General features: G+C 30.2%; 1 protein-coding gene across 2 annotated transcripts; it reads left to right on the top strand.

Annotated features, from left to right (window-relative positions):
• Nucleotides 1-2,624: 2,624 nt before the first annotated feature.
• On the top strand, nt 2,625-14,978 carry LOC135123021 (uncharacterized). Of its 2 annotated transcripts, XM_064047516.1 has the most exons (11): nt 2,625-2,904; nt 2,957-3,169; nt 3,220-3,404; nt 3,452-3,731; nt 3,777-4,003; nt 4,058-4,151; nt 4,202-4,327; nt 4,375-4,512; nt 12,827-12,964; nt 13,017-13,217; nt 13,267-14,978. In XM_064047516.1, exons 1-11 carry the CDS (start codon nt 2,851-2,853, stop codon nt 14,941-14,943), a joined length of 3,333 nt encoding a protein of 1,110 aa, XP_063903586.1. In that variant the 5' UTR covers nt 2,625-2,850; the 3' UTR covers nt 14,944-14,978. The 2 variants fall into 2 exon arrangements, with proteins under 2 accessions (XP_063903586.1, XP_063903585.1); XM_064047515.1 differs by having other exon boundaries at nt 3,777-4,151.
• The last annotated feature ends 1,981 nt before the right edge of the window (nt 14,979-16,959 follow it).

Here is a 16,959-nt window from a genome sequence, read left to right as displayed (position 1 = left end):
ATATAATATCCAATATTAATGTTATATATGTATATCTGAATTCATTGTATTTTTTTAACTTACAAAGAAATCTGCTTGTTCTAATATGCAAACATAATCTTGTAATTCGTCAAAATTTGTTTAGGTGTGGTTTTGGCGGCATAATTTCTGTTTTTGTTTTCTTTTTCAGTTATCAGATTTGATGACGTTTCCATGTTGGAGATTTTTTCACTCGTTTCCTTTAGCATTTCTTTCGTTTCGCACACGTGTTTTGTATTTGTTTCAAATCTAGAATAAAATTATGTTCATTAGCATTAGTTCATAAACAATTGCAGTAATATACCTTTGGAATATTTTATAGCGCCTCATTTTCAAAAACAATCACCGTAAGTTCTTCATAATCAGTGGGAGTATCTTCAGTGATTAATGGTGGTCTTTCCAGCTTATCTGAAAAAACTGCTTTTGTTATCTACGTACAGTTATCAAAAATAACAGAAACACGTAAAAATTAAAATGATTACTTTATTAGATATTAACTTACCTACTATAAATAAGTACAACCCACACTGAATGGCATAAATTTGCACAAAACTGCGTTAAAATTGAAGTGAGTAACGGATACACGAGAAAGTTTCGGTGGTTGAGAACCAACTGGAAATATTGGAATGCTTCTCTGTGAAGTGCAATAAACATAAATACCGAAAAAAGGGAAAGTCCGAATGCACATCCCAAACATCTGATGTATTGTATAGTAAATACGGATAAGAATAAATTTAATAAAACCGAATATTAATCACTCTCGAATTTTTTTGGTAACCGTCATCACTTTATAAACGTCTTTATAAAATCAAAATTCGACGAAGGAATTCTTCAAAACCTTGTCCCGTTTTAGGGACAATGGACAAAGAATTTTTATGACTTTGTTTGTGTCGTTGGGTCTTTTCGCTCAACCCCAGATATTCTATTTATAATTTGCCAAGCAGGTACTTACAAAATAACACTTCCAGAGTAAACAAGTTTTCAGAAATAATTATTTTATTAGAAATTATTAGAATGAAAAAACTTGTCTTTGGTGTATTTCTAATTAAGCCATTGTATTTTTTGCTCTAAATATAATTAAGTATTATAAAGGCCATTTTTTAAAGAATACGACGACCCACATCTAATTGATTATATAATCTATAAAAAATGACGAAGAAAGGACGGCCTTTTGACGTCATTAATTGACAACAGAAGTAAGTCATAAAAATCTCGTCATTTTCACGTGATTTTTTGGGCGAATGACGTCGTCGACGATTTATGAGCAAAAATTGACGTGAATTAGACGACAGTCTGCTGCTTGGGGACTAAAGCTTGTGATGAAATTTTTTGTTGATTTTTGTGGATTCAAATCCATTTAGATAAAATATGTGATGCTTTGGAAAAGCCAAAATTAAAAAATATTGAAATTGAATACCTCGATGTAATGCCACCATTAGCATCCACGATTGATGTATTACAAGGTGAAAATCAATGTTATTTAGGTTACGTTCTCCCTAGTAAGTATTTTACAAATTTTGTATAGTGGAAACAAATCTAAAGATCTACGATTTTGCGGGCCACTGAGGAATACTATAACAGAAAATATTCAATCACGCGTTCAGCATACATATACGTATTTGATTTTGAAAATATCTTGTCTTTTAGATGAATTGGATTGATAAAAATCAAGAATCTGATAAATATCAGACCATCAAAGATTTACTTTTATAGAGGAATTGTAAAAATGTTAAATGTAAAAATGATCCAAAATCTCTATTATTTAAATTTCTAACACTAATAATAGTTCTCAGATAGGAGTATTAGAATATTTGCAATCATCTAACAAAGACGTTATGATGTTAAAAATGTTACCAAACATTTTGAAAATATTTAAGAAATACAGGTGTTCATTTTATCTGTTCACGCCTGAATATTTTTGCATAGGCAACCCATTTTACGTTTCTTGAACGGTTTAATAATGAACGCATAAATAGCAATGATTAAAACCAAAATTATGACAAATTATTTCCGTCAGCCAAATATTTTCAATTTTCGTTTGCTTTAAAATGTTTTAGAATTCTGAAAAAATAGGTAATAGGTAATATCCCAATAGAAGAACTCCGTCAAATCAAGCGTTTAGAAGGCTTGAAAAAAAATTTACGAGAATTTAGGCAATTCAAAAAAATAAAGTTAGAAACCGAACTGTCACAACGCCGGATAATGAAGCTACTCTAATCGAAATTGTAGCAGAAAATCCCCACGTGAGTCAAAGACAGATTGCAAATGAGATTAGTTTGGGTTCGATTTTCAACATTTTAAAGGCAAACCGATTTCATTAAATAATTCGTAGTGACCAAAAAATTTTCTGCAAAGAAATATAAATTCAAATTTCTTTAAAAAAATACTCAATTTTTTAAACTATCGAACGTAATGAAAATAATACTTTTTTGACTTAAAACTGTAATGAGAGTTTTTTCATTTGTATTTAAAAATGTAGAGAATGTGGGGATTAAAAAGTATGTGACGATTGTATACAAATTTCAAATTTAATTATGCAACCAGCAAAACGCGGCTGCACTCTGTCGGCAATATCTACCCCTGTCATACCGACGACACCAACCGTGTAAAAAAAGTGAACTGACATTTTCAAAATGAGTGTTTCTCGTTTTTCTAGTTTTAGCCGTATTGGCCCTATTTTTCCAATTCCAATAATGTGAGAAGTTGTTCAGACAACATGAGTCAAAGTTTACACTAATTTAAAACCGGCGTGTGGATTTTTGCACTTAAAAAATAATAAGTTGTCAGAATCAAGTGACAACAATTTTGCGTCAAACGCAACCCAACAATAAAATGGATTTCAATAATCTCTTGCGATTATTTAGAAATACAGTCACCGGAATTTTGGTAAGTATTAGTTCACTCATTAATTACGTCTTCTGTATAGTTTGCGTCGAAGGACTCGGAACACCAAATTGAACAAGAACACGTGAAAGAAGCGTCGAGTATTTTAAACAAGTTTGCGAGATTACGGCTGAATGATCATGAAATAAAGTTGTTTCTTGATGATGTTCTTCGATATTTTGTTCTGTTGAACCACTATATGGCGCAGTTTGAGGAAATCAACGCTTCTCAACAGTGTACTGTAAGATTGGGGCTCGGAGTGTTTCTGGTAGGTTACTTCAATTATCTCTAGCGTCACTCAAACAAGTTTGCTTTTAGTTCGTGTTGGATAGTATGCACATTTACGGGAAAATTATTAGAAAATTTCAAAAAATTATTGACGTAATTACGGAAAATAACCCGCGCAGCTTTAACATAAAAGAGTTTTTAAGGATTTATTCACACTTAATTGATAAAAACCCAGTTGAAGTTTTGAGCAATTTAGCAAATAAGCAAAAATCACTGTAAGTTGTATCAAATTATTACAACTTAGGATAGAATTTCATTGCAGGCCTCTTTGGTATAAAATTATTAAAACCACTGGTGATATTGAAACTCAAGCAATAATAATTGAAGTAGTTCTTAAGCTTTTTAAGTCCAATAAATGTACAAACGTGGACGACAACTTCCTCGAAATTATACAAGCCGTGGACATTTCGTCCCTAGATAAGTCAAACATGTACCAAAGCATTCGCATGATCCTCGATCAACTAAACGAATATTCAAAAAACATTTTTTCCATAAACTGTAGTGCAATAAAGCTGGATTCGCACCGCGTCGTGGAGTTCGATGTAAGACCCCCGTCGAATTTACGTTAAACTCACGAGCTTTTTCAGGGCGGAGTTGACGATATTTGGTTAGATTTTAATTTATTGGAGAACCGGTTGTCGTTCTTTTGCGACTACAATTTCGTGGCGTCTAAAATGAAAATGTTCCCGACGTCAGCGACGTGGGAAGTGTTATCATTCCACGCCAGAGACGTCGCAAATTTATATTTTAATTACGACAGCGTCACCGAAAATCTCAACATGTCTTTTACGATCAGCGCTCCTAATATTAATTTGTTAGTTCGTTCCAACGGGGTAGCGGTTCACAAGATTGAAATTGTGGTGTCTAGGAGTTCGGATCGTTTTTATGACTTGGTGGAACATTTACCGAATGTGTTTCCTGGAGGGTTTTCGGCCGAAGCGCTGGGTATTCCCTCCAAAAAGGTGCCAGTATGGGGTTTGTTGTTTTCTAAGTGACTAGGTGTACATTTTAGGAATTGGACTCGTCAAGGACGCCTGATATTTCGCTGGTGGACAGTGATGGTTCTAGTCCCATTATTGAGCATTTTGAAATGCGGGAAAAAATTTCGGCTGTAGATGCGAATGCGGTGTTTGTTGAGGTAATAATAATTTAGTGATAAGTGTATTTGTATTTATTTTTGCGTAGTTGTCAGACGACGGTGAGGGTTCTGTGATAGTAATTTCAGACGATGACGGCAATCCACCCATGAAAAGAATGACTAAAACTGTTAAGGTATTTAATGGTAGCTTGAAGTCTAGTAACAAACCGCGGCGGATTTCTATGGTAAGGACATTGTGTGCACTTTTCTCACTGTTGGTTTAAAACTGTCGCAAAGGTATAAAATTTAAATTTTGACGAATTTTTTTTTTTTTTTTTTGGAAAAAATTAAGTAATTATATTAACCCTTTGCACCGAAAAAACTTTGTGAGTGCAAATGTCATTATTTGCACCCTACCTGCGGCTCCAATAATTAACAATTTACAGTTAACTGTTTTAATCTTGAATCCCTTCAAAGGTTGTTCCTAAACGGCAAAAGATACGGAATATTCTTGGAAAATATTCGTATTGTATAACCTGTTTCTTGATTTACCTCCTTAGGCATCCAGATTTTTGGAAAAAAAATCAGAATTGTATAACATTTTACAATTTACCTTTGAAATTGCAAAATCGAATGCTTTGAAATCTTGCAAACTTGTGGTTTATGAATTCGTGTTAATTTTTATATTCGAGATTTTTGAAAAAAAAAATCAAAATTTTAGATATATAACAATTTTTCGAATTTTTGATTTCTCGATTTTTCAATTTTTCACATTCTAAATTTTCGATTTTGCATTTTCTTGATTGTTTTTTTTTTTTGGTTTTTCGACTTCTCGATTTTTCAGTTTTTGAGTCTTAATTTTTCAATTTTTTAAATTCTAGATTTTTCGATTTTTCAGTTCTTCGACATTTCTATTTTTTGTTTTTAAATTTTTCTTTTTTTTTCTCTCAATTGGCCGATGTTTCAGTTCGGGATTTTCAATTTTTTAATTTTTTGATATTTCCCTTTTGGGTTTGTTCAATATTTTCATTCTTCAATTTTTTGACTTTACTTTTTCTATTTTTAAATTTTAGGTTTTCAATTTTTCAATATTTCAGTTTTGAAATTTTTCAATACATATATTTCGATTCTCGAAAAGATGTTAATTTTTCGAATTTTTAAATTTTATATTTTTCAGTTTCTTGATGTTTCTATTTTCAGAGCTTACGATTTTTCGACTTCTCGGTTCTAGATTTTTCCATTTTTCAAATTTCCTGCTTTTAACATTTTTGATTTTTCAGTTTTTCGCTTTTAAAATTTTTGTTTTTCTCAATTTTTCGAAATTGCGATTTTTCAATTTTTCAGTTTAATTTCTCAATTTTCAACTTTTTGATTTTGGGCTATTTCGATTTTTAAATTTTTCGATTTTTCAGTTCTTCGATATATCTATTTTTCGATTTTTCAGTTCTTCGATATCTCTATTTTTAGAGTTTTTAAATTTTTTATTTTTCTGTTTATTGATTCTTCAACTTTTAGATTTTTTATATTTTCGATTTTTAGATTTTTCGATTTTCCAATTTATTCTGTTTTTCGATTTTTCGACGTCTCGAATTTTTCCTTTTTCGATTTTTAAATTTTAGGTTTTTAATTTTTCAATTTTGTAATGTTTCGGTGTCTTTAGGTTTTTTTCAATTTTTCGGCACTTCAGTTTTGAGATTTTTCAATAGATATTTAGATTCTTCAGTTTTTCGATTTCTTGATATTTTGCCATTTCGATGTTTCAATTTTTCGATTTTTTGTTTTCAATATTTCTAATTTTTCAATTTTTTGAATTTTAATTTCTAGATTTTTTAGTTTCTTGAAGCTTCTATTTCTCGAGCTTTCGATTTTTCGACTTCTCGGTTGTAGATTTTTTCTTTTTTCCAATTTCTTGTTTTTAAAGTTTTTAATTTGTCAGTTTTTTGGTTTTTTCATTTTTCTATTTCTCGATCTATCGAGATTTCGATGTTTCAATAAATTGTTTAATATCTCGATTTTTCAATTTTTCGGTTTTTCGATTTATTTTTATTTAATTTTAAATACAATTTTCGATTTTTAACTTTTCGATTTTGGGCTATTTCGATTTCACGATTCTTTGACTTCTTGACATTTCGTTTCCTCAGTCTTTTGATGTTTCGTTTCTCGATGTGTTGGTTGTTAGTTTTTCAATTTTTCGATGTTGCGATATTTCGATTTTCCGATTTTTCATTATCTTCGTTTTCCCAATTTTTCGTCATGTCAGTTTTGGAATTTTTCGATTTTCGTCATTTCAGTTTTGGAATTTTTCAATTTTGTGATGTTACGGTTTTTCAATTTTTCGATTTTTAAACTTTTCGTTTTCCCAATTTTTCGTGATTTCAGTTTTAGAATTGTTCAATTTCTCGATTTTTCAGTTTTTTTATTTTTCGAGTTTTTAAATTTTTGATTCTTCAATGCCTTGATTTTTGAATTTTTCGAGTTTTTAAATTTTATATTTTTCGATTGTTTGATTCGATTTCTTGACATCTCGAATTTTCGATCTTCCCAGTTTTCGATTTCTCAATTTTTCACTATTTCAATTTTGGGAATTTTTAATTTCTGCATTTTTCAATTTTTCGATATTTTTATTTTTCGATTTTTTGATGTTTCGATTGCTGGATCATTCGATTTTTCGACTTTTCGATTTTTAGATTTTTCGATTTTTCAAGGTTTCGATTTCTCAATTTTTCAACATTTCAATTTTATGAATTTTTAATTTCTGCGTTTTCAGTTTTTCGATATTTTCATTTTTCGATTTTTTAAAATTTTTGATTTTTCGGTGAATTCAATTTCGTTTTTTAAATTTTCGTCATTTCAGTTTTGAAATTTTTCAACTTTTTCGATTCTTCAGTGTTCCGATTTTTCAATTTATCGATTCTTCAATTTTTCGATATTCTAATTTTCCAATTTTTCAAACTTTAGATTTTTCGTTCCTTATTTCTATTTTTCGATTTTTTTAAATTTTCGATATTTCTGTTTATTGATTTTTCAATTTTTAGATTTTTCAGTTTTTTAAATTCTAAATTCAGTTCTTCGATATTTCCATTTTTAGATTTTCAAATTTTTCGGTTTTTCGACCTTTCGATTTTTCAATTTCTCATTTGATCGGTGCTTCAATGTTTGGGATTTTTCAATTTTTCTTCTATTTTAAAATTTTTCAGTGTTTCACTTTTGGAATTGTTCGTTATTTCGATTCTTCGATTTTTCGACGTCTCGACTTTTTCCTTTTTCGATTTTTAAATTTTAGGTTTTCAATTTTTCAATTTTGTGATGTTTGGGTGTCTTAAGTTTTTTTCAATTTTGCGGTTTTGAGATTTTTCAATAGATATTTCGATTTTTCGAATTTATAATTTCTAGATTTTTTAGTTTCTTGATGGTTCTATTTCTCGAGCTTTCGATTTTTGGACTTCTCGATTTTAGATTTTTTCGTTTTTTCCATTTCTTGTTTTTAAAATTTTTGATTTTCCATGGAGGTGGAATAATAATTTCGTCCAAGGATTTTTCAGTTTTTCTTTTGTTTAATTTTTCTATTTCTCGATTTATCGATGTTTCGATTTTTCAATTGTTTAATTTCTAGATTTTTCGATTTTTCGGTTTTTGGTTTTATGTAAATTTCAGGTTTTCCGTTTTCTTCGATTTTTCTATTTTTCGAGTTTTTAAATTTTTGACACTTCAGTGCATTGATTTTTGAGTTTTTCGATTTTTTTTAATTATACATTTTTCGATTTTGCGATTTTTTAATTCGAGTTCTTGACATCCCGATTTTTCGATTTTTAAAGTTTTCGACTTTTCGATTTTTTGATTTTCCGATCTTCCCAGTTTTCGATTGCTCAATTTTTCACTATTTCAGTTTTGGAATTACTATTACTTTCTGCATTTTTTCATTTTTCGATTTTTTGAACTTTCCATTGCTGGATCATTCGATTTTTCGACTTTTTGGTTTTTCAGTTTTTCGATTTTTAAAATTTTTGAGTTCACGTTTATTCAATTTTTCGATGTTCCGTTTTTTCAATTTTTCGTTTTCCCAACTTTTCGTCATTTTGGAATTTTTCCATTTCTCGATTTTTTAGTTTTTTGAAGTTTTAATTTTTAAATTTTAGATTTTCCGCTTTTTCGATTTTTCAGTTCAACGATTTTTCTGTTTTTCGAGTTTTTAAACTTTTGATTCTTCAGTGCATTGATTTTTGAATTTTTCGATTTTTAAAATTTTTCGACTTTTCGATTTTTATATTTTTCGATCTTCCAAGTTTTCGACTTCTCAATTTTTCACTATTTCAATTTTGGGAATTTTTAATTTCTGCATTTTTCTAATTTTTCTCATTTCAGTTTTGGAATTTTTCAATTACTCGATTTTTCAGTTTTTCAGTTCTTCAATCTTCCGATTTTTCAATTCTTCAATTTTTCGATATTTTAAATTTTAGATTTTCGTTTTCTCGATTTTTTCAATTTTTCGAAGTTACGATTTTTTGGTACGATTTCTTGTCATATTGGTTTTTCGTTTTTAAAAATTTTTCCAGTTTTCGGTTTTTCAATTTTTCAATATTTCAATTTTGGGAATTTTTAATTTTTGCATTTTTCAATGTTTCGATAATTTTCGATTTTTCGATTTTACGATTTTTTGGTTCATTTCTTGACATGTCGGTTTTTCGTTTTTTAAAATTCTTCCATTTTTCGATTTTTAAAATGTTTCGACTTTTCGATTTTTAGACTTTTTAATTTCTCAATATTTCAACATATAACTTTTGGGCAATTTTTGATTTTTGCATTTTTGAATTTTTCGACTTTTCGGATTTCGATTTTTCGGCTTCTCAATTTTTAGAATTTTAAATTTTAGATTTTCCGTTTTCTGAACTTTCCGATTTTACGATTTTTTAGTTGGATCTTTTGACATTTCGATTTTCGGTTTTTTAAATTCTCCATTTTTCGATTTTAAAATTTTTTCGATTTTTCGATTTCTCAGTTTTTCAACATTTCAATTTTGGGATTTTTTAATTTCTGCATTTTTCAATTTTTCGACTTTACGGTTTTTGGATGTTCCGTTTTCCCAATTATTCAATTTTTCCATATTTTAAATTTTAGATTTTTCGTTTTTTGGATATTTCTATTTTTCGAGTTTTTGAATTTCTAATTCTTCGGTGCATTGATTTTTGAATTTTTAGATTATTTAAATTTTAGATTTTTCGTTTTCTAAAATTTTTCCATTTTTCGATTTTTAAAATTTTTCGACTTTTCGATTTTTCGATTTCTAAATTTTTCAACATTTGAATTTTGAAAATTTTTAATTTCTGCATTTTTCAGTTTTCGATTTTTTGATGTTTCGATTTTTCAATTTTTCGATACTTTAAATTTTAGATTTTCCGTTTTCTCGATATTTCGGTTTTCCAATTCCTCGATATTTCGATTTTGCGTGTTTTTAAATTTTTTATTCTTCGGTGTTTTGATTTTTGGATTTTAAATTTAGATTTTTCGATTTCTCAACTTTTCGATTTTACGATTTTTTGGTTCGATCTCTTGACATATCGATTTTTCGGTTTTTAAAATTTTCCATTTTTCTTTTTTAAAAATTTTTCGATTTTTCGATTTCTCAATTTTTCAACATTTCAATTTTGGAAATTTTTGTTTTCTGCATTTTTCAATTTTTCGACTTTTCGGTTTTTCAATTTTTAGATTTTTAAATTTTTTTGTTTTTCGGATATTTAATTTTTCGGTTTTTCAATGTTCCATTTGCCCAATTATTCAACTTTTCAATTCTTCAATTTTTCCATCTTTTAAGTTTTAGATTTTCCGTTTTCTCGATATTTTTTCAATTTTTCGAATTTCTATTTTGCGAGTTTTTAAATTGAAAACGGAATATTGAAAAACTGAAAAATTTCGATTTCTCAATTTTTCGATTTTACGATTTTTGTTCGGTTTTTCGTTTTTTAAAATGTTCCCATTTTTCGATTTTTAAAATTTTTCATTTTTCAGTTATTAAATTTTTCACTTTTTCGATGTTCCGTTTTCTCAATTATTCAATTTTTCAATTCTTTCAATTTTTCCGTATTTTAAATTTTACAATTTTCGTATTCTGGATATTTCGATTTTCCAATTATTCGGTTTTTTTATTTTTTGAGTTTTTGAATTTTTGATTCTTTGATGTATTGATTTTTAAATTTTTAGATTTTTTAAATTGTGGATTTTTCGATTTCTCAATTTTTCGATTTTTCGGTTTTTCAATTTTTGGATTTTTAGATTTTTTTGTTTTTCGGATTTAAAATTTTTCGGTTTTTCAATATCCCGTTTTCCCAATTATTCAACTTTTCAATTTTTCCATCTTTTAAGTTTTAGATTTTCCGTTTTCTCGATATTTTTTCAATTCTTCGAATTTCTATTTTGCGAGTTTTTAAATTGTAGATATTTCGATTTCTCAATTTTTCGATTTTACGATTTTTGTTCGGTTTTTCGTTTTTTAAAATGTTCCTATTTTTCGATTTTTAAAATTTTTCATTTTTCAGTTATTAAATTTTTCGGTTTTTCGATGTTCCGTTTTCTCAATTATTCGATTTTTCAATTCTTCCAATTTTTCCATATTTTAAATTTTAGAATTTCCGTTTTATGGTTATTTCGATTTTCCAATTATTCGGTTTTTTATTTTTTGAGTTTTTGAATTTTTGATTCTTTGATGCATTGATTTTTAAATTTTTAGATTTTTTAAATTGTAGATTTTTCGATTTCTCAATTTTTCAACATTTCAATTTTGGAAATTTTTATTTTCTGCATTTTTCAATTTTTAGATTTTTAATTTTTTTTGTTTTTCGGATATTAAATTTTTCGGTTTTTCAATGTTCCGTTTTCCCAATTATTCAATTTTTCCATCTTTTAAGTTTTAGATTTTCCGTTTTCTCCATATTTTTTTCAATTTACCGAATTTCTATTTGTCGAGTTTTTAAATTATAGATATTTCGATTTCTCAATTTTTCGTTTTTACGATTTTTTGTTTGGTTTTTCGATTTTTAAAACTTTTCATTTTTCAGTTATTAAATTTTTCGGTTTTTCGATGTTCCGTTTTCTCAGTTATTCAATTTTTCAATTCTTCAATTTTTCCATATTTTAAATTTTAGAATTTTCGTTTTCTGGATGTTTCAATTTTTCAATTATTTGGTTTTTCTATTTTTTGAGTTTTTGAATTTTTGATTTTTGGATGTATTGATTTTCGAATTTTTAGATTTTTTAAATTATAGATATTTCGATTTCTCAATTTTTCGATTTTACGATTTTTTGTTCGGTTTTTCGTTTTTTAAATGTTCCCATTTTTCGATTTTTAAAATTTTTCACTTTTGAGTTATTAAATTTTTCGGTTTTTTGATGTTCCGTTTTCTCAATTATTTAATTATTCGGGTTTTCTATTTTTTGAGTTTTTGAATTTTTGATTCTTTGATGTATTGATTTTTGAATTTTTAGATTTCTTCAAATTGTAGATTTTTCGATTTCTCAATTTTTCGATTTTCCGACTTTTCGATTTTTCAATTTTTAGATTTTTTATTTTTTTTGTTTTTCGGATATTAAATTTTTCGGTTTTTCAATGTTCCTTTTTCCCAATTATTCGACTTTTCAATTTTTCCATCGTTTATGTTTTAGACTTTCCGTTTTCTCCATATTTTTTTCAATTTATCGAAACTCTATTTTTCGAGTTTTTAAATTATAGATATTTCGATTTCTCAATTTTTCGACTTTACGATTTTCCGTTCGGTTTTTCGATTTTTAAAATTTTTCATTTTTCAGTTATTAAATTTTTCGGTTTTTCGATGTTCCGTTTTCTCAGTTATTCAATTTTTCAATTCTTCAATTTCTCCATATTTTATATTTTCGAATTTTTAGATTTTTTAAATTATAGATACATATTTCGATTTTACGATTTTTTGTTCGGTTTTTCGTTTTTTAAAATGTTGCCATTTTTTTGATTCTTAAAATTTTTCATTTTTCAGTTATTAAATTTTTCACTTTTTCGATGTTCCGTTTTCTCAATTATTCAATTTTTCAATTCTTCAATTGTTCCATATTTTAAATTTTAGAATTTTCGTTTTCTGGATATTTCGATTTTTCTATTTTTTGAGTTTTTGAATTATTGATTCTTTGATGTATTGATTTTTGAATTCTTAGATTTTTCGATTTCTCAGTTTTTCAACATTTGAATTTAGAAAATTTTGAATTTCTGCTTTTTTCAGTTTTTCGATATTTTGATGTTTCGATTATTCACTTTTTCGATTTTTAAAATTTTTAATTTTTTGATTATTCAATTTTTGCAGTTTTTCGATTTTTGCAAAGCATTTGTTCCCGTTGGTTGTCTGGTTTAATTTTTTTGAACTATAAACATAAACAGTTGAAGTTAAATATGTACTGAGAATATTCTCCTTCGAACTGTAGACCACAGCGTTTTAATTTTCAATATCTCAGTCAATATTTGCGTATTTTATTCCGCTACCGTGTACTTTTTGCGGCAGTTCTGGTACCTGTTCTGTTAATTAGTGCATTTAATCGTTTTAGATGCCAAGTACTTTTTCAAAAGACACTACACGTTACACAGCAGATAAATTAGGAGTTATTGAGATGAAAACAAGAAAAACTGCATGCTCACAGCACAATAACAAGTCGAATATATTCGATAAATCCGTGAGCCCTCTGGTACTCGTAAATCCACAATTTCGATTCACGTATTGACGTCTCTGTTTCCCAGTCTTTTGCAGGATCGTTCTTTGAAAGACGCAGCAGGCCACAGTCACGAAATTCAGAAATTATCGAAAACAATTTTTCAAAGGCAATGAAAATTTCAACCACAAAAATAGTGGAAAAAAAGGAAAAAATATCGACAGTAAAAGACAAATCCGTAATGAAGATATCTTCAAGTTTGACGTCAACCATTATAAAACCATACAAGGTCTAATTACGTTTGTGCGTTACGTTTGCGTTTGCATGAATTCTTTCAGGAACCTGAGGTTAAAGAAAACGAGAAACATGTAGCAGGAAACTTAGAAATCGAGGAGAAAATGATGGAAGCAACTTACGCGGAGATGGATTTAAACGCTTCTATATCCAAAGTTGAACACTGGTTGAAAAGTGTGGAGGTGGAGGTACCACTTCCGGTGGATGACGTAGAACATGTACCCGCAAAAATACCCGAAAGCGAAGATCTCGTACCTTCGATTGGCGACAGAACGCCCCCGAACCTCTCACAAAATGAAGATCTACCTGACGTTTTACCCCCGGTTAGCGAGAAAAGCTCTAGCGGGCCTCCAAAACTGTCACTAAATGGAGATGTACGAGGTCTACCAGACTTGCTACCTTCGGTCAGCGAAAGAGGTTCGAGTGTACCAATTGAGGAAAAAATTGAGCGGATGATGGGTCAAGGGGAAAATTTGAATCCTAGTCAAGATAAAAGCAAAGTTGATGGTGCTGCCTGCGAAAATACGGTTGAAGGTTTACTGAGTATCTTGTGCAGCCAAGAAAGTAAAAGACGAGAGAAAAGTCATGAAAGGAGGAATTCAGTGTCAAAAAGTGTGGCATCGGTGGATAGCAATATGCCTTTGTCTGAATTGGCGAAAGAGTTGAGAAGAAATTGTGAGGCTAAAAACACGGGCGATCACGGAATTGAAGTGGAAAAAGATGATAGTGGAAAAGTTGCTAGGCAAAGTCCTGCTGTAGACAGTGTAAGTAGTTACGGGGACGTAAATGACGTCGATAAAATAACTAGTGAGGACCTTCCTGTGATTAATAATATAGAGAATAAGGAACTAATCAGTAAAAACCGTGTCACTGATGTAGTTAACACGGAAAAAATAAGTGATATAGCTGCTCATGAAAGGAAGATAGACCAAACTCCAGATGTAGTTGAACGAGACATTCCACTCAATAATAGTTTAAATATTACCACAGATCAAGTTTCCGCTCAATCTAAAGCCAAACCCACACGTAAACTATACAATCCAGAAGACTTGTCGTACTTGAACTTGAGCTTGACCGAGTACTTGCAATCAAAAGATAGTCTTAACGTCACCCAAAATGTCATCCACATACCCTCAACACCCTCCAGATCGAAACCGACAAAACCTAAAACTAAAAAGCAGAAAGAAAACAGGCAAGAACAAACTACAGGAAGAAAACCGGTATTAAAAATAATAAAAACCGGAGCTATTAAAAAGCCGCAATCTCAACTAATGATGAAGTCGTTGAATACTCTGAAAGAAACAGTTCGTCAACAGAAAAAGCGGCTTAAAGGTAACCAAAAACCAAAACGTATCATGCCGTCGTCTTCTAGTTCTTCGTCTATGGAACCTTTTGGTGTGGCCCTGAGCAACTTGCGAAAGGGAAAGCTAAAACCATTGACGGTTGCGAAACGTCCAAGAGAAGAAAACCCGACTGAAGTACAAGAAATCCAAGGTAACAAGATACGTATTATTTCGGATGTGGTGATACAGCCAGCGGCCGTGCATCCAGAGGTCGAAAAGCATTCATCAGAGAAGTGTTGCTGTGCACAGTTGGTTCGAATGACCAGCGAATTTTATTTGCAGTTCATAACACATGTGAGCAAAACGAATCCGAGTTTACTGTCAGGCGATACTCATAGTTGTATTGTCGAAATTTTGCGAGGTTCGGTAAAATCTTAGTACTTTGTGATTATATTATATAGTTTTTTATACAATTGTCCGGTGTTATTTTCAAATAAAATTGTTCTATTTCAGTGCAGTTTAGTCTTTCACTGGGTTGTGGATACCTGTCATAGTGGGTTTTAAAGCGGCACGTTTGTAGCAGGATTGGATTTTCGAAAAAGCGGAAATTTATGAAAGGACGGGACACTGGAAACGTATTTTACGAATTTTTAGTTGAATACGAGAACAAAGTTAGGTTATTATCAGTTCACGAAAATCTAGTGAGTTTGTTGGTAATCGATGCAGAAGCATAAAAATTCCCTGAACTTTTGTCGTTATGTTATGTTTTATTAAATTAAAGGTTCACTCCATTTCCGTTATTTCGCTGTGAAAATCTGTATCATCACTGTCATTTTCAGATTCTGAATTAGATTCACCTAGCGAAATAATGAGAGGAGGTATAGATTCGTACCAAAAATTTCCCATATATATCTAGTACCTGATAAGAGAAGACTGAATTTGGCAAATGACACTTTCTGAGAAAATAGAGGGCGGGTGGGCGGGGGTACTACTTAGAAAAATAAGACTGAACAGTGTTAACCGTAGTCAGTAGAATGAAGTGGGTGGGCGGAACTAATGCTTACTCATACGACGGTAGAAAAAAGTACTTCAGGAGCGAAGGAAGTTCTGTGGAAACAACTTTCGACTAATTTTTTTTTTAAATACTTATAAAATCTCAGGGTCCCAATCCAACTGTCTTTTTTTAAAATAAAATACCTCGGGAACCCTAAATGTCTTTTTTAATGTGAAACCGTCTCGGGGGTTCCAAAAGCCTTTTTTTAAAATGTAAAACCTCCTTGAGGGCCCCAAATGTCTTTTCTTAAGAATGTGAAACCATCTCGGAGGTCGTAACTATCTTTTTTTAAGAACGTAAAACCTTCTCGGGGTCCCAAATGTTTTTTTTATGCGAAACCTTCTCGGAGGCCCCAATCTTCTTTTTTTTAAATGTAGAACCTTCTCGAGTGCGCCAAATTTTATAATTTTTCAGAGAAGCAGCATTATTATTTTTTTAAGGGCTAGGTTCTACTAGTTCCCACTCTCACTCTTCAGAAGAATATATATTAATCCCGCCCACCCACCCCACCTCTAGTTCACTGATTAATTTTATTTGTTTCGAATGAAAAGTTCATCTTGTACTGAACAGAAATAAAATTAGGAAAAGGGCGGGTGGGCGGACCAGCACTTGCTAAGGTAAGGCTGATTTTGGCAAATGACCTTCTCAAGGGTCCCAATTTTCTAATTTTGATATGTAGAACCTTCTCGAGGGCGCCAAATGTTTGTTTTTTTGTTTTCTTTAGAATGTGAAACCATCTCGGTGATCCCAACTGTCTTTTTTAAAAATGTAAAACATTCTCGCGAGCCCCAAATGTCTTTTTTAAGAATGTGAACCCTTCTCGAAGGTCCCAACTGTCTTTTTTTAAGAATATAAAACCTTCTGGGGAACCCCAAATGCCTTTTTTTTATTGTGAAACCTTCTCAGGGACCCCAACCGTTTTTTAATAATAATGTGAAACCTTCTCGAGGATACCAACTGCCATTTTTTAAAAAAGGCGAAAGCTTCTCGGGAACCCCAAATGTCTTTCTTTTAATGTGAAACCTTCTCGGGAGTCCTAACTGTCTCTTTTTAAGAATGTAAAACCTTCTCGGGGGTCCCAATTGACTTTTTTAAAAATGTAAAACCTCGTGGGCGCCAAATGTCTTTTTTTATGTGAAACCTTCTCGGGAGTCCTAACTGTCTCTTTTTAAGAATGTAAAACCTTCTCAGAGGTCCCAATTGTCTTTTTTAAACATGTAAAACCTTCTCGGGGGCGCCAAATGTCTTTTTTTTAATGTGAAACCTTCTCGGGAGTCCTAACTGTCTCTTTTTAAGAATGTAAAACCTTCTCAGGGGTCCCAATTGCCTTTTTTAAAAATGTAAAACCTCGGGGGCGCCAACTGTCTTTTTTTTAATGTGAAACCTTCTCGGGAGTCCTA

The sequence above is a fragment of the Zophobas morio genome, unplaced genomic scaffold (genome assembly GCF_036711695.1).
Source record: "Zophobas morio isolate AGI-343-1 ecotype UQ-CSIRO unplaced genomic scaffold, CSIRO_AGI_Zmor_V1 ptg000006l, whole genome shotgun sequence".
Classification (NCBI taxonomy): Eukaryota; Metazoa; Arthropoda; class Insecta; order Coleoptera; family Tenebrionidae; genus Zophobas; species Zophobas morio.
Note: the sequence above shows the minus strand (reverse complement) of the source record. Positions and strands in the feature narration are given on the sequence as shown.

Coding starts and splice junctions, on each gene's coding strand:
- LOC135123021 (XM_064047515.1), top strand. CDS start 2,851: ATGGATTTCAATAATCTCTTGCGATTATTTAGAAATACAGTCACCGGA. Junction 3,170..3,219: donor TGGGGCTCGGAGTGTTTCTG/GTAGGTTACTTC, acceptor GTTTGCTTTTAG/TTCGTGTTGGATAGTATGCA. Junction 13,218..13,266: donor CCATTATAAAACCATACAAG/GTCTAATTACGT, acceptor GAATTCTTTCAG/GAACCTGAGGTTAAAGAAAA.